The sequence below is a fragment of the Chlamydotis macqueenii genome, chromosome 1 (assembly GCF_036417535.1).
Source record: "Chlamydotis macqueenii isolate bChlMac1 chromosome 1, bChlMac1.mat, whole genome shotgun sequence".
Classification (NCBI taxonomy): domain Eukaryota; kingdom Metazoa; phylum Chordata; class Aves; order Otidiformes; family Otididae; genus Chlamydotis; species Chlamydotis macqueenii.
Window position 1 is genome coordinate 102,099,144 of NC_141556.1, and position 17,289 is coordinate 102,116,432.

The 17,289-nt window shown below is 49.5% G+C and overlaps 1 protein-coding gene across 4 annotated transcripts in view; it reads left to right on the forward strand.

The window, feature by feature from the left end:
- IGSF3 (immunoglobulin superfamily member 3) overlaps positions 1–17,289 on the forward strand; it is a 102,347-nt gene that overhangs the window by 25,873 nt on the left and 59,185 nt on the right. For 3 of the 4 annotated variants that reach the window (XM_086763457.1, XM_086763485.1, XM_086763476.1), the window contains exon 2: positions 2,759–3,136. In XM_086763457.1, the coding sequence (XP_086619583.1) occupies positions 2,759–3,136 (378 nt within the window). The remainder of the gene's footprint in view (positions 1–2,758; positions 3,137–17,289) is intronic. The other variant, XM_086763468.1, reaches the window with a different exon arrangement.

A 17,289-nucleotide genomic window follows, 5' to 3' on the forward strand; every position in this document is an offset into this window, starting at 1 on the left:
GTGCTTCTGCTGTGAGGGATTTTTTTAAGTATTGACAAGCATTTGTGCCCGTTTGTGTTGGAGCAGGAGTTTGCGACCAGGCAGGAGGAAGAGCGCTGTGGATGTGCCGCTCCCTGTCCCTCTGGAGACCCATCCCATTCAGCTGGCTGCTGAGCCTTTCTGTCTCACCTCTCAGGAGGCTGAACAGCAACCTGCTGCAAGTTGTGGCAAAACCCAGACTGTTTTGTCTTCCTTCTGCACTGGAGCTGGGCAGGGCTTTTTCTGCACCGGCTTCTTCTGTCCCTCAGCTGCTTGGGCTCGTGGAACCAGAATAGGATGCTGGGAGCTCTTTGACCCTTTACCGCTCTCGCTTTTGGCTGGATCAGGAAGGTGCCGCAATCCAGTGCAAGAGGGAATAGGAGAGGAGGTATGTAGAAAGCGAGTCTCTTCCAAGCCTGGAGCAGGACTGGCAAGGTCCCAGAAACGACTGGCAAGGAGGAAAGGAAGCCAGCACATGTTAGTGCCGGCCATGAGCGTGGTGGGATTTGGCATCTACCAAAAGCCTGTGTGCATCAGGGTGCAGAGATCTGCACTGTGGGTCCCCGAGGACATGATCTTGCCAGCGAACTTTGGAAGGGCCAATAGGTATCGCTGATAAAATGGTGTTTTTCAACTGGATAGTTAGGAAAACTCCTCAAAGCATTCCTACGTAAAAACAACAGTGCTACAGTAAAAGCCTGCAAAACAAGGTTATGCGCTCAGCTGAGAAACACCTGAATGAGTTTTGTGTGTGCAACTTTTAATTCCTACTGCTGCATGTTTGCCTTACGGCGCAATTTTAGTTGTGGCGTTGCATGCAGGGTATCTGCGTGCTGTAGCAAGGCTACATGTGCATACAAAAACTGTATTATGGGCTGTCTTGAGGTGTGCAATAAAGATCTCGTCCTTCCTGCTGCTTTAAAAACAGTTCTTCACTTCAAAGGCTGCAGTATTTGCTTTGTCCTTTAGCCTTATGGGGTGAGAGAGGAGGCTGTCTGCACCTTAGATGTTAGTTGTCTCTAGCGGTATCTTTCCCTGGGATGAAGAGATTGGTGCAGCAAACAGCGGGGGAATGTTTGCCTCCCTTGTTCCTCTCCCTGTACCTTTCGAACGTGCTAGCCTTCCCCGTCCTCCCCTTAAATCACATTATTTCATAAAGAGTAAAAAGAAACATAATTTGGAGCAGCAGCGAGCTGAGCCCAAGTTAATAGTTTGAATTGCGCTCCATCTGTTCAGCTGCATGGCCTGATGGATGTGCTGAACCCATTTTTCACAATTTGTTTTAAGCTCATAAGGACCATCTCTCCTGGCTGTGGTCCAGGCTGGCTGTGGAGAAAGACTTCCTATCTGGACACCCGTGTCCAGAGGGCAGGGTTGAGTCCATAATCCCCGCTTGCCAGACTACCTCTTCCACCTGCAAGTTGATAGTTTTTGAAAGGTTAAATTCTTCTCTGGACTTGAACGTTGTTGTCCAAAATTAGAGGAGGGGGGTGAAAGCCCCAGTGGGCACGCACATGCAGAGGATGAAATTTGCAAACGTGATTATGCAGGACCTGCTTTAAATCGGCTTATTGCTGTTTTATGATGGCAAGCAAGCAGTCACAGAAGGCAGGGTGATTGGCCTCACCATGCGCGCATGCTGCTGGTAACTCAATAACCGATGAACACCCACCGTGGTCTCCGGACCTCCAGCCTTTGATGTAGCAACAAACAAGATAGATTGCTGTAATTTATCTGGCCCCTGGAGGGCTGTGCTGGTAATGTGCCATGAGCCCAAGGGCCAACCATCCGTAATCTGTGTAAAAAATATAGCAGATCGCGGTCGCTGTGCTGCGGGATTGTCTTTGTTCCGTGCCACACGTGTTTGCGTGCATGCAACGCACGGTACTGGGTCTTGATTTCCAGCAGCCAGGGGCGGTGAGTCTTAGTGTAATATGCCCCCTCCCTCCATTAACTTTAATTGTTTTTGTTAGGTACTAAATATACTCTTTTCAAATAGACTTGGGAAGGCAGTGCCGGAAACGCGGTATTTCCCCGTATGCCTTTACAAGTGTAGGAGAGAGACTGGAGAAGGCATGCTGGGTTTGTGAGGAAGAAGAATGGGATTTTGTACCAGCTGAAGCCTCCGGTGGGTTTGCTGATGGAGGACAAGTGCTTGTGCCATAGCTGTTGGGTTTCCTGGCCTGGAAACCCAAGAAGGAGGAGTGTAACCTCCTGGCTTGCACATGGGCTTCTTTTCTGCTGGGAGACAGTCTCTGTTGGGCTGTGCCAGGAGAAGAGGGAGTCACTGCTGGGAGCCCCAGCAGTGGCACTGGGATGCTGCAGAGTGACTGTATGCCACCCCCTAGTGCCCTCAGGCAGCAGCCTACCCCTGGGATCACAGGGAGATGGAGTTGGGAAATGAGAGCGGTACTGAAAACAGAGCCCGGTCAGCTTCGGTTTCTGGTTTGTTGCCGTGAGGTGCAGTACCTTTTCGTGCCGGGATTCTTATCGCTACCAAAGAAAGGTTTTATGTTATCTCAATGCTACTTTTTTCCACAGGGCATTTAAAAAAAACACTTCCCTTGAGTCAGCAAGAAAGCTGCAGCACAGCGGAGGGGGGTGCTGTGCCAGTTTTAAAATGGGGTGTGAGGGCTTGCGTTGCCAAGCACGGCTGTGGAAGGGGTAGGATGGGTACCCCTGGGAGGAGGCATGCAGGCTGCCTGCCAAGAAGTAATGCTGGGCTCCTCTCCTCCCGCAGGCATGGCCTTGGCCCAGCGGCAAGTAGCAGTGCAGGAAGGGCCCCTCTACCGCACGGAGGGGTCTCACATCACGCTGTGGTGCAAGGTGAGCGGCTACCAGGGCCCGGCGGAGCAGAACTTCCAGTGGTCCATCTACCTGCCCTCGGCACCCGAGCGGGAGGTGCAGATCGTCAGCACCGTCGACCCCTCCTTCCCCTACGCCATCTACACCCAGCGCGTGCGCAGCCGGGGGATCTACGTGGAGCGGGTGCAGGGGGACGCTGTCCTGCTGCACATCACCGAGCTGCAGGACCGGGATGCCGGGGAGTACGAGTGCCACACGCCCAACACCGACGAGAGGTACTTTGGGAGTTACAGCGCCAAGATGAACCTCGTGGGTAAGCTGTCCTGATAATGGTGCAGTTGGGGCAACAGGGCACCTCCCAGCCAGCGTGTAGCACAAACCTGTGAATCCCTCATGTGCAGTGTAGTCCACATAAGCTATCAGGAAAAAACAGCAGTGAGGGAGAACAGGAGCAGAGAGCAGATCGCAGTGGTGTGAATTGCAGGAAATCGCCGTATAGAGACGTAGGAGGTAACAGGCTTTCTCTAGTAATAAGGCCCTTATAAAGAAGAGACACCAGGCAGCATAGCCGGGCAGAGGAACATTTGGAACTGTGGCTGAAAGCAGGAGGGACGTGGAACTGATTTATGCAGGGAGAGAGGAGTAGGGAGGCAGCTCCAGATGGCACAAGCTGCAGAGGAGAGAGCTGCATGCCAAAGGTGGCAAAATAGCAAAGTGGGGAAGAGAGCAGCAATAATGAGCAGCACGTAAAGGTAATGGGAGAGGCAGGCTCTTAGCAGAGTGCAGTGCTGAACTCATGCTGAAACCAGAACACCGATCAAATTGAGCTGTCCGTAGATGAATATGGGGAGTTGGTTTGGGTGGGGTTTTTTTTGGTCTGTGTTAGAAAAACCAGGTTCTTTAAAATCTGGAGTATTGCCATGGCACCTCTCTGACTAGCTGATTTGACCTGGTTAGAAGCCAGGTTTTTTAAAATCTGGAGTATTTCCATGGCACCTCTCTGACTAGCTGATTTGACCTTTTCAAGCTTCAGCTTACTTTCTGTATCTCAAAATGGGATTGGATTTGAAGTCTCTAACTCGGCTAACAGCGGTCAAATAGCTCCCATCAAACTCTTTGGCTGAAGGACTCCTGAAAGAGCTCCTTGGCAGCAGAGACACCCCTCTAGAAAGTTTAAGCCCACAGACAGCAGGCTTGCTTTCCTTAGGGGACGTTCATGAGCCTGCAGGTCTCTGGTTTGGAAACTGCTTTGGTGTTATCCACATGCTAGTGGGTCAGGGTGTTGCTGGTTGACAGGCCGTGTTGACACAGGAAACCAGTTGTGAAAGCAGCCTAGGTGCAAATTTAAATCACAATAGCCCTCCTTTGGGCTGTGCTCTGCCTCCACCTCGCTTGTGCACTATGGCTCTTTTCCCTTGAACCCCACGGCCGGGGTGCAGGTGCTTATTTAGGTGCCTCCTTTCCCATCTGATGTCCATGAGCAGAGTCCGCAGTTGGGACATAGACACTGTAATACTCTTTTCTACTTTTTTTGTGGTTCCGTGGTTTTCTTCAGGTGTCCAGGTTTGCGGTTCCCCGTTTAGTCTGAACAAGTCTGAGTCAGCACTGCCGCTGTAGAGTCACGTCAGGGAGGGAAGCCCATTGAAAACCAACACCCGGTGTAAAAAAGTGCCTGGGACAGGGTGGGGTTGTGGCAATTGAAGTTTTGCAGCTGGGTTTGTCTGCCAGGGAGTTGCACCCAGTGGAAGCCAGCCTATGAGCTGGGGTCCTTACAGGAGAGCCATTAGAGCAAGTGAGGGTACCTGCATTAGCCGCTGGCATAGGGCACAGCACGGGACAGGGATGTGGGCGAGCGTAGCCAGCATGTCTGATGGCTGGGCAGCGGGACCTCCTCAACTGCTCTCCTGGGGCCTGGGGAGCCAGCGCCCTCCTGGTTTTAACCGTAGCTCAGCAGCTGCTTTGGTGGCCAGCCTGGGGCGGGCTGGGTTGATATATGTTTGCTCTGTCCTACCCTTGCCACAGGTACAAGGCGTGTAAGATTTGGGGCTTACGTGTGTTGGGGATGCTCAATAAAATTGATCTAAAATAAGTTATAGTGGATTGGTTAAATCACATTATGCCTCTTCATGGATGCTTGCGCTCAGAATTTGGGGCCTTCATTTGGTTTAGCTTAATTCATTTCTGAAAATTCACTTCAGAAGTGGGTTAGGGTCACTTGCATTTTGAATGTGAGCATCTGCATAGGTGTTTTCTGTGGTTTAGTCAAACTCTGATAGAAACTGAATTTTCCAGAGTGCCTTCTGTGATGACCTGTAGACAACCAGCTCTTACGGAGGGCCTCCCCTCTGGCTCCCATTCACATGAACCAGTGCTGACTTCAGCCCCTTTGGACCCTGTTCAGCCCCATTGGACCCAGAAGTCGTGCCGGGGAAATGGACTGCTCTCTGCAGGGCTGCACAGAGCATGCACCCTTTTTTTTTTTTTTTTCTCCTGTCATTTTAGCTGTCAGCTACAGGTCGTGGGTCTTCAGGACAGCTTTGTTGCTGCAGACAATATGCAAGAAGAGGTACACGAGACCTAAATGAGAGTTATTGTTCTCATTTTCTCACAACAGAACCAAACTTTTTTTTTTTCTTTCATTCGGTTATGAATTTTTTATTGACTCATTAGACTCAGTGGCTCTTTTTTGGCAGTAGCAAAGTCTGGAGGGAGACATGTTTGTTAGCATCTCTATTCTCTCCATTTATGTGTGAAGTGGATGGGTTTGGAGCAGTGTTGGTTTTAGGCTTACTGCTCTGGGGGCTTTGAGTTGTTGTGTCCTGTGGTTTGAGAGAAAAGCTGAAGGAAGAGTTTCTCCTCTTTTGACCCTGTGATGAGGGAGCTGGGAGTTCTGTGGGAGCTGGATGGGACACTGGTGCAGCAACACATGGGACTGCTATCTGCACCGGGACATCTCAGCTTGCTGAAGAGCAGCTGGGATGTGTCTTTGCTCCTGCTATCTGAGCAGCATTGAGGACTATGTATCCAGGGCTCTGCAGCTGCTAAAAAATTAGTCTTTTCAACTTCGAAGATGTGCCAGTTGGGGTTGAAAGTATACTTCTACCCATCTCGTGAACAACGAGCATGGTTGGTTGTCCCCCTCCCATTTTTGGTGTTTCCACTCAAGGTTCCTTTTCTTTCATCAAGATCTTGGCCAGGATCTAGTTGCACTCTGAGGACCTGATGTCTCTGATGTCTTGGAATAAGAAATACTCCCCAGGCACTTTGTGGGACTCTTATCTGAATCTAGGTGTGTAGTGCGAGTGCTAATCTCACTGAAGCTAGGAATGAGGCCAATAATGTGATTCAAGGGCCTTCTGCCATGGGGAAATGTGTATCAAGGCTTAGCCTTTTTCACCATCTTCAGTTTACTTCAGTTGCTTCAAAAATAAGTCTTTGTATCTTGCTGCCTCTCTTCTCCTCCTGAGCTGCATCACTGGGAAGAAGGAGTTATACCTGGGCTGCAAGATGTGTTGGAGGAAGAATTTAGGACATGTCAGAATGAGTTGCAGGTGGTGAGGGAGGTGACACAAAAACAGCTCTTCAGGATGTTGTGGAACCGTGGCCTTGCAATTGATTTATGAGAGAGGATTAGCCCACATACAAAGTCTTCAACTCCATTGTTTGCCTCCAGAGTTCAGTTCCCCAAGGCCGACACAAAATTGCTGAAGCTCGTTCATCCTCTTTTACTCAGGGTGCAGGGAAAAGATTTTTAGAAGATGGCAACAGTGGCCTCCCACTCATTTAACACCAGGCACATTGCCAAAGGTGGATCTTGAGGCAATATCTGCAATCAGAGGACTGAGAGGGAGAAATCTGGAGAGCAACTAATCTTTGTTTAAATTAAGTGCATCCTTCTCTAAATTGACTGAAGAGAGAGCCTAGATGTTACACTTGGGTTAGGCAGCTGGTGTTGAGGGAAATGAATTCTTCCAGTAGTGGCTGAAGACTGCGTTTGGAAACTTGCCCCAGGAGGCTCCTAAGCAACTGATGGAAATTTTGGCTTTGTCGTTCAATTGGTAGGACATTTGGGCTATACTGAGGAGGGGAGTTAGAAAACTGGATCCATTAACTGGAGGATCTGGGGACCACACACACCTGATTGGCAATTGTATTGTAGTCCTGGCCTGCTTGTTGCTGGCTATGAGAAGTATGTGGCCTGCTCCTTCGCTTTTTGAAAAAGTTAAGGACAGCAAAGAATTAGCAGGTGAAGGAAAGCAGCATCCCAGTAACATAGCGTCATCGCTGGCAGGACAGCAGTATTTTCCAGATTGTCATTGGAATTATCCCTTGTCTTAACTCTTGAAATATGGGCAGAAGAGGAGGTTTCTGTGCAGTAATTGAGGTGGTGAAGCTGCAAGGGTGCTGTGCAATCTGAGTTGTTGGTTTGTGCTTCTCGTCTTATGTTGATGGGTAAATAAACTTGTATTTTGCTGTGGGGTAGAAGTGAGCACATGGCAGCTACTTCAGAGAGTGTGAGTCACTGCAAATTTGTACTCTGCTATATCTCTGCAACGAGTTGTTTGTGTGCCTGTACCTTTGCTTAGATAACAGCCAAGAGGCCCAGGCCTAACCTCTTCAGAAGCTTCAGACTTTTATCTCAGTATTTTTTTTTAATCTGTGCTTCCAAAAACGTTGAGGTCTTTTTCAGAGTAAATGATTTGAGGAAAGAAATCGAGTTTTGAGATTTTTCTTGAACAGGTAGTGACAGAGCGGGAGAAAGTGTTTCAAAGCACTTGAGGAGGTGGCAGCTCTTGTGCTCTTTATTTTGGGGGAAGCACCTGTACAGCATCAATCCTAAACAAGTTAAAGCAAAAAAAATGAGAAGGGTTTGGACGGAGCGGAGAGACCACAAGCTCCATGGTACTGCAGAGGAGGAAGGAGCAATTTCAGTGTAGACTTGAGAAACGGCTGTCTTGGTGGCAGGCAGGAGCTGCTGTGGAGCTGGTAGTGCCTGCAGGGGTGGTACTGGTGTCTCCGTCCTCTCAGGTGTAGGTGAAAGGGGGGCAGAGAGGATTCGCGCTAGCGAGGTGCTATTCAGTGGCTCCCTTGTCTACCTTCTCAGCCTGGCCACACTTCTGCTCTTTGGTATTTCTCACTGGTCTCACCATGCCCAGCCAGGCCAGTGCCTTGATCTCTGCCCTGTTCTCCTGGGTCCTGCCTGGCTGTGATGGCTCCCTGGGGCTGGGTGTGGGTTTGTTTTTTTTTTTGGCTGGCAACCCCATTGTGGTGAAGTTTCAGCGTCGTGCCAGGCTTGGGAGTGGTGGTGGGCAAGGGCACTGGTGGGATGAAGAGCCAGCTGCCTCTCTGCCTGAGGTCAGTGCTGGCTGTGACTGTGCTTGGTGGAGTCTCGTCTCCAAATGCTGAGCTGCCTGAGTCACTTGCAGACCAGAACTTGGTCCACAGGTACTTTGGGAGTGTGTCTTGTAGGGGTCCTCTGTGCTCATGAACTGTGGCATGTAACTGTGAGGCCAGCTGCAAGCCCATGGCTGGGGTGGGAAGGATAGCTGTAGGGTGTATCTGAGAGGCTTTAGTGACGTGAGACATGGAAGAAAGATTTATGCAGGCCAGATATTAGCACTGGAAGGGAAGGAGGTACATGTGTCTCAGATGAGTGTTCAAGAGAAGAAGGCAAGTCTCTTTTGTTGAACTTGCGACCAAAAATGTACAGTATCTCTCTGTGGAGAGCTAAAGGGCATATAGCAGGAAAAAAAAGGACTTTTATTAGTCTGTACCAGCTGCTGCTGCTTGTTGCCAACAGCTTCCCCTCTTCTTCGTCAAGTGCTGCCATACGTGATCTGTCTGCACTCAGAGCAGAGAGAGAAAGTCATGTCGCAGGTTCCCCACGTTTGGAAGAGCACTGTGCGCTCCTGGGAGCCTGGGGGTACTCAGGGTGAGAGCAGTCATTCCTGCTCACGTGAGGCGCGTGGGCCTCGGTCGCTGCTAGTGTATTCTGGCTGTCAACAGGGCTGAAGGTGGCTTTGCTTGAGGGAGGTGTCGAAGAAAGAGATGGCAGACTTTGCAGACAAGGATCTAGCGGTTTTGATAAAAGTCTTTGGGGGCTCTTCTTTCTATACTGTCTTCTTCTTCTTCTCCTGAGAGACAGGGGAAACTGTTTGTCACTGTACATGAGCAAGCAGCTTGTGTCCTGGGGAGGCCAGGCTTTTTGCAGATGAGCAAGAACAGGCAAAAATCGAAACAAGAGCAGCTCAGACTGCCCCGAGAGGTTGCACGGGCTCCGTCTCTGGAGAGTTTCAAGACCCGACAGGATCAAGCCCTGAGCAGCCTGATCTGACCTTAGAGCTGACCCTGTGTGACCCTGCAGTTGCACTACAGACCCTCTGAGGTCCCTTCCACCCTGAATCGTCCTATGATTCCGTGATGAACCATTTGGCTGCTGTGCAGTAGAAACCACTGTTAGGCAGCAGCAGCGTGGAGGGGAGGGTGTTTAAGGAAAGGTGTAAAATGGTATGTAGTGGTGATGTCAGTGCTAAATAATGGCATAAGCTGCAGATCTCAACCAGGTAAGAACTGCAATGACCCATTGTACATCCCCAAATTATTTTTCTGGTGCATTTTTTTGTATTTTGTATTTCTTTAGAGATGTTGCAGGAGTTTGTCTCTATTGCTCTGCTCTGGTGTATGAAGGTAGAATTTGGAGATCCCAAGCTCAGATGTCCTAATCTCTCTGAGGCCATCCTAGCAGCTTTGCTGCCTCCGTGAAGCATGTGTATGTTTTATTTGGCCAAACCATCAGTTAACCAAAGTGAGTTGTAAGGATTGGTGTTGATGAAATTCCTGCTTTGTGAGTTACATTCGTCTTTGCCTGTTTGGGCCGTGCTTGTTGCAGTAATTAGCTCCCCAGAGAAGTAAAATGTCCTTCACTTTCAAATTCCCCTTTAGCTGACATTAAAAAAAAAAAAAAAAAAAATCAAATATCTTCTCCTAGGTGGTCCTTTGCAGCTAGACACAGAGTATTTTGTTCTTACTGTCCTCCTTTACATACCTGAATCTCTTTGTAGTAGCCTTGAGAAAAAATTTAACCTGTGCTGCTCTGCTTTTTCTTTCTGTTCCTGCTGTGGATGGAAAGGGAGTGTTTGTCTGTTAATGGGGGAAGGATGAGGAGGGGTAAATGTATTTACCTCTGGCAGTCCCTATGGACACAGCCTGGGGGCTGGGAGTACCTGGTTGGTGATGCTGTGTAGCAGTGAGGGGCTGCAGGCGTTGGGTCGTATCCTGCATCATGCTGCCAGCTCGCTGCATATCCCTGGGTACGACAGTCTTAGTCTCCCTCACCATTTTCCAGCTGGTAAAATTAGGGATAATAGCATACAAGCCTTTCACAAAGTCTAAGCTAAATAATTGTGAAGTGCTTTGAGCTCCTCAGATAGCAGGAGTTAGAAACAAAGGCTTAATATTTCAGCTCTGCCTGGTAATGATGCTGAATAGAATTCATCTCCAGTCCTGCTCAGTCATTTCTGATATCTTGAAAGTATAGCTGCTTAAGCTCACCCAATTTTGCCCTTGCGGAAGCTGTGAGGCTAATAGGCACTACCAGACTGAGGAGGCTGGTGGTCCGTGGTTCTAAGGGCAGGTGCGTGGGAGCCCAGTGTCGGCAACCCCGCCGCCCGCAGCTCTGGAGCTGGCAGGAGGGGCAGCTTCCTTACAGCCCGCTGCGGCATGGGCACGCGTGAAGCCAGTCCAGAGGCTCCATGCCCCTTCCAGGCTTAAAATTCCTGCTTGTAAGAGGATGGCACCTAAGACGAGGGTGGCACCTAAGACCTGTTTAAATTTACAGTCTTTTTTTTTAAAAAAAAAAAAAAAAATCTTGGCTCTTGTCATATACAGTCTGTCAATGAATTGCAGAGGCTACTTCTTTCTTGCGCTTTTTAGAGCACTTCCTTGTAGCTACTATTCGGGTTATAGCTGAAAGCTTGTAACAGAAACCTCTATACATGTCTTCTCATTGCTAGACAAGGTTCACTCATTTTGTGTATCTTTATCTTGTCCCCGTCGCTATATTTTCCTGCTAACACTTCCAATTACTCATGTTTTGTTGCAGTCCATCATCTCCTATTCTTTCCCGCTGGAATTGCTTGCTTCATTTTTACTTTTTTATTGTATTACGTGATACCCCTTTCTCCACCTCTATCTGCACAGGAGAAATGGAACGAATTTTAGGCAGGCCATACAAAAAAAAAAAATGGATAATCCCTTGTATCCACTCTCTCCTTTTTCAGCTGTTGGTGTTTTTCCTCCCTCACCTTCCTGCCATGTCCCTCAAAACTGTGGGCAGCTTGGTGGCATGAAGTGCTTTGCAGGGGGGGCTCTCAGTTGTGGAGCTAAATTTTTTTTTTTCCTTTCCTCCTGTCCACCTACCCGTTTTTAAAAAACCTGACATTAGACACATTTGGGGCATATCACTGTATTCCATATGTTTTTCCTATACTGTCCCTTTTGAGGTAGAGGTACTTTTTAAAATGTAGCTGGCATGTGGAGAAGGCTTACAATGAGAATACGTGTCCTTTCATTATGCATATCTGTACACTCGTACCTATGCATTGTAAGAAAAAAATGTATTCTAAAATGCATTTATAAAAATGTAAATGAATGCAGCTTCAGGCAATTGCACGGCCCTCTGCTCGCCAGACTAGGCTGGTCTTTAAAATGAGCCCCTCTCACTGTCTCTTGCTTGTCAGGAGGGAAGGCGCGGAAGCCCAAATGCTGACTTGCCTTCAGCCTCTAAAGAGCTGCGGCGTTTTGCTTGGCTGGGTTTCTGTGCAGCGCTGAGCCTGAATAGTAAAATCACACCAGTCAGTTAAAAGGATCTTTGAAAACTAAAGCAGTCTTTGCTGCAAAAGCCTCTTTTCTGAAGGCTTAGAGTCTTGCCCTCTAGTCTGGTCACACCGTCTCCAGCCGTGCTTGGCTCTACTTGAGCATCTCTCAAGTTGGTGGGACTGTGGTGCTCCCTCTTCCCTCTGGCCCTTTACCCCTTTGATGTCAGCCAGGCTGGAGGCTGCAAGGCTTGGGGTCTTCTGCTGCTGCCTTGAAAGGAGTTGCTGCAAAAGCCCATGTGCTTCTTTTGCTTGTCCTCCTGATTCTCCTCTCGTATGCTTTGCCAGTTCCTGGTGAAATGAGCTATTTGGTAGTTCTAAAAGTCTTGTTTATTTATAGGATGCCTCTCAGTCCGTCCCTCTGAGGAGAGCGATCGGTGGTATAGGCTGTTTGTGTAGATTGCCGTAATTTCTGGATGTTAAGTATCTTTAAGGAGGTAAAGGATGCAAAAGTTTTTAGCTGGGATAGAAAAATCTTTAACCAGACATCCTGGTGCATTTGGAAGCCAGCTTTACCTCAGGTGGGTTACTCAGATCCCTGGGTTCAAATCGTAGGCTCTCCATTCTTTCCGGGAAAGTGAACTGGGTGTGTGAGGGAGCTCTTTCAGGTCAGGCTCTGCTTGCTAATGATAGGAAGCGAAAGTCTGGTGTTAGAAACAGTCCGGTGTCTCCCATTCTGAATTTAACATTTCGTCCCAATGTGATCTGGGCAGCCCTCAATTTATTTTTATTTTCCCCAATGGGTGCTTTTTCACTACATGCATGACTGAGAGAAGCTCTGACAGATGAAAAAAAAAAAATACAAAGCACAAAAGGAGAGCCAGAAGGAGCTGGGCTGGATCAGGTTAGCAGGTGGTGGAGCCAGTGGGATGTAATGTGGGATGGGCAGAGCCCTGTACCTGCCTCCTACCTCCTGCCTGCCGTGTGGACCACCTCCCTGGTGGCACCCATCTCTTCTGCCTATGCCTCTCTGCTTGTGGTGGGTACCAGCAGGGCTGAGCTGCTGGCTGAGCCTGGCGACTCCCTGGCGCGGGGACCTGCTCCCAGACTCGCTGGCACAGCCTTGTTGGCATTTCTGGCAGCTTTGCCAGAATACCGGATGGCGGCGGGGAGAGGCACGAAATGTGCAGGTTTCTTTGCTTCTATGCCTTCAAACAGTCTCTCAGCGTTAAACGGGGAAGGCGATAACTGTGAGCGCAGCTGGTAACATATGGCACCCGTCCCCTGCCTTAGCAATTGCTCAGTGAACTCTGAAAGTGGAATATGGTTCCCGTGGCTCCAGCCAGCTGCAGCGCTCAGAAATCCTGCAACGGAGCAGCCCGTTATTCGATTACCAGTGAAAATTTCACATTCCATATTGCATATTTTTCCTGCTGCCTCCCTGGGGAGGTTTTTGCTGTGTTTATACCTTCCTCCCACTCCTTTTTTTCTTTTTTTCTTTTTTTTTTTTCGTTTTAATTCATTTCCCCTGGACGATTGCTGTATTTGTTTTCTAGTTCTAGCCCCTTAGACTTGGTTGCTCTGCATTTCTGTCGATCTGCTGCCCTGAGAGGCAAGGACAGCTGTTTCTGCTGTTGATGCGGATGCTTTTCTTTGGTGGTCCTGGAAAAACAAGTAGGTCTGTCGGTGAACAATCAAGTCCTCTTGTAGCAGAGGGGAAGTACAGTGCCCGTTGCTGAGCCAGTCTGCTTCTGTGCCACAAAGCTGCATGCTCGTTGTGGTGTGGATACACCTCTTTTTCTTGAAGAACAAACAAAAGAAAGTTAAACTGAGGGCCAGTGCTCAGGCAAACCACAGAGCAGCAACAAACGCAAAAGCCCCTAGCAGCATTACCGATCATACATCAGATCCTTTTTGTCCTCTCAGATAGGATAGCACAAAAGTTGAAAGCCTACTGGTTCCATCCGACAGCCAGGAGGGCTCAAAAACGTAGGTGAGTCCCCTCTGGTTTGGGCTTCTTTTCTGCTAATTTAGAGATGTTGCTATTGAGCATTCTGGGGAGGAGATTTCTTCTGTTTTAAAGCATCATAGGGTCTCGTCTCTGCTGGTGCTGCCTGCTGGGGTGGGGTAGGAAGGGAAGAGCAACACTTTGCTGCTCCAGGGGGAGCAGCTTTGAGTCCCAAGGCAGCTTATCCCCTGTCCTCCTCCAGCCCAAAGCCCTACCAGGAGTGGCCTTTCCTCCATCCTCTAGGTCCTACCAGGCGGTGCAGTGTCCCACACATGAGCTCTGCAGCACACGTGTTTCGCTTCATGTGCTGAGAAAGAAGACTGACCTGCACTGGGATGGAGCTGCCCCTCAGTAGGGAGAGGCTGGGAGGAGAAATTTTCATCTTGATTCTGTGGCTGCCCCGTCAGTTTAGCCCTATAACAGTTTTACAATCTTTATCTGATATAGGTTTAAGAGGATTTCCCTGGGCGCAGTGGGATTATTATAAGTCAGAGAGCAGTCTCCAGCTGATATTCCTTCGGCAAGTATTTATTTTAAGTGGGTTTAACAGTATTTAATTTTTTTTTTTTTTTTTGCATGGGTTATAAGTAAATTGTTTACATTATCAGAGAAGTAGAGCCTGGATAAAATGAAGGAGTTGTATTATTTCTTTCCAGGCTGGGGGCGGTGGAAGGAAAGCAGCAGCTGGAGGAGGGGAGGAAAGAAGATAAAATAATAATGTTGAGGGAAATGTAACATTATTCCACGCGGCGCTGATTAGTAATACTGCCAAACAGCTGTTTATAAATAGGAGATGTAATGGGAAGGAGAACTGTAAAGAACGTGAGAGTGCTGCAGGCAGCGCTGGCTCGTTATTTGAGGAGGGGGGTGGCTTCTCTCAGCCACGTATCTGCCCCCCAGGGGTACCAGAGGCTGTGCTGCTGTGGCCCCCAGGAGCATGGGGAGCTGAAGGTACCCCGTGCAGCTTCCCTGGCCCTTGTGGGATGACAGTCAGTTTGGTGTACACTCCCAATTTAAGGTTTTCATGCCACCTTCAGAAAAAAAGAGCGGTGGTGACCCTTGGCATTGGGAAAGCTGCGCCTGTAGGAGAAAAGTCTCCTTTTCAGCCATGTGCGGGCTGTTTCTTTATCCTCTCCCTCCCTCTAGCAGGCTTTATGGACGGCGGATGGTTCCCAGCCTGTGTGGACACATCCAGAAATCGTGCTGGCTTAGCAAGAGCCGCCTTCTGGCCGCCTGCGCCCAGACGGCTCCACAGTCCTTGGAGTATTTCAGTGAACGCTAATGGGGACAGGATTAGCTGCCCCACTTGCCCTTGCCATCAACAAGAGACATTTCTAGAGGGCCTGCAAAGAGGAGCGAAGCTGGAGCTAACAGGGCGAACCTGAACAAAGACGCTTTTGAATGCGGAGAGAAGCGTGATTTTACCCTCTGGCCCTACGGAGGCAAGAGGTGGGGCTGCTTTGCCCCCCCACTTTAAAATCTGAATGAGCCTCTGCCTTAAGAGATGGTTGTTGGCTGAGCTGGTACTAATGGGGTGGATGCCCTTCAGTGTCTGTGCTCAGTTCTGCTCCGGTTTCCTCACGTTGTGTTTCAACATATTGCACCCTTCAGGGCTTTATTCCTTAACTGTGCACTGGTTAAAATAGTAACGTAGGGCTCTGGCTGAAATGCTGTAGCTAGGGATGCCTGCCTTGGGGAAGTGTGTCATGGTGGGCAGGGTTTTCCAGTCAGGGATGCCTCTGTCTTAGGCACGACGTGCTCCGAGCGCTTAACTTTCTCAGATCCTGTTGTTCTTCATTTTTAGTTGCCTATTCAAGAGAGCAAGATATTTATAAAACCATTCCTTACCAAATGCATTTCATGACTGTAACTTGTAATGCCAAACTTACTGAGGGTGAGAAGATTTAAAGAGACCAGGCTTTTTTTTATGGCTTTGTGCTGCTCCATGAAAACAGAGATGATCCCAAAGCAGCAGGTTACTTGTTAGAGAGTTAATGTGAGGTTTTCGAGCCTCTTTGTCCGCTGAAGGATTGCATCAGCGTGTCACAGATGACCACAGGTGCTCTGGCAGTCTGTTGTCACCTTTTGAGCTCTCTCAGGTGTACTGATGCCACCTGTCCGCAGATAGGATTCCTCGCGAAACTGCAGGTGATGGTCACGCGGGGCGGTTGGCCCACTGCTGCTGGAAGGTGGGAGCGCTGGTGCAGCGATGCTAGCCTGTGGGGAAGGGGAAGCTGGTGGGGAAGTGGGGTTGCCAGAGGCATGAACTGTTCCTTTGGAGAGACTCTGTGCTTCGGAGTTGCTCCCTGGCTGCGGGTGCTGGCCAGAAAGGTCACCCTGAGAGGGGTGGCGGCTCTGGGACAGCACAGAGACCCATTACAGCCATGGGTATGATTCCAGCCTCTTCCTTTCTACAGTGATATCCTGGACCAATGTGTCACCAAGGAGGGGATACTGCTCAGGCCACACCTGTGCGGTAGCACTGCAGAGCTTATCTGTTGTGTAAAGTTAGGAGCACTGCCCATCACCTAAAAAACTCCACTTGAGCTGTTCGGCGGCTGAAGCTAAGTGAATGTATCTGGAGGAACACAGTGGTTGGGGCAGGTGGCCCTGGGGGATAAACATCCCTTTGCATGAGGGGCTCCTGCCTCCAAGCTGGGTCCTGAGGTGCAGGGTAAGCTCAGTCAAATCATAGAATCATGGAATAGTTAAGGTTGGAAGGGACCTTTAAAGGTCATCTAGTCCAACCCCCCTGCAAGCAGCGGGGACATCTCCAACCAGATCAGGTTGCTCAGAGCTCCCTCCAGCCTGGCCTTGAATGTTTCCAGGAATGGGGCATCTATCACCTCTCTGGGTAACCTGTTCCAGTGTTCCACCATCCTCAGTGTAAAAATGAGGGCCTGTAGGCCCCCTTTAGTTACTGGAAGACTGCTGTAAGGTCTCCCTCTAGAAGATGGAGTTCTTTTGGCTGTGGTCTGGTGTAGGGGAATCGAGGGGCTGCTGCCTTTGCTGGGGAATGGCAAGGTGGTGGTCATCCCAGCGCTGGCCTGGGCAGTGTGGAGGGAAGCGCATGGAGGTGTGCAAGGCACAGAGTGAGCAGGCTGAGGAATACTGGAGGTGAGCGAGTTAAAAACAAGCAAAAGGTGGGGAAAAAAGAGACCTGAAAATGGAGCAGGAAGGAAAGCAAGAACAGCAGCACTGGCAAGGTGAGAGGAGGAGGGAGCGTGGAAGTGGCAGGTGGGAAGACCTTGGATAGGTTTTGTGTTGTGAAGAGCAGCGGGGCATGTAGGAGGGTGACATCCTGGAGGTGCTGGAACAGAGAGGACTGCATGTGGGGATGACTGGTGAGGGACTCTGGCTGAGATGGAAGGAGCATCCTTGCTTCCTCCTGCAGTGAGAGGGAGCCCCAAAGGTGCCAGAGACATGGACCTTGGCCTCCTTCTGCAGGTGCTTTGTGAGGACTCTTCCCCCACCCTTTCCATACGTACTTCAGATTTCCTAGATGCTGTTTCAGGCTATTGACCCCAGAGCAGGCTGTGGGGTTTCAGTGCTGTCTTCCATCAGGACCTTTGGGATGCAGTAATTGCCTTTGTGCTGCTGCCTCCTACTCTTTCTTCTCTCCCCTTGCAACTGGGAAGTCAGAGG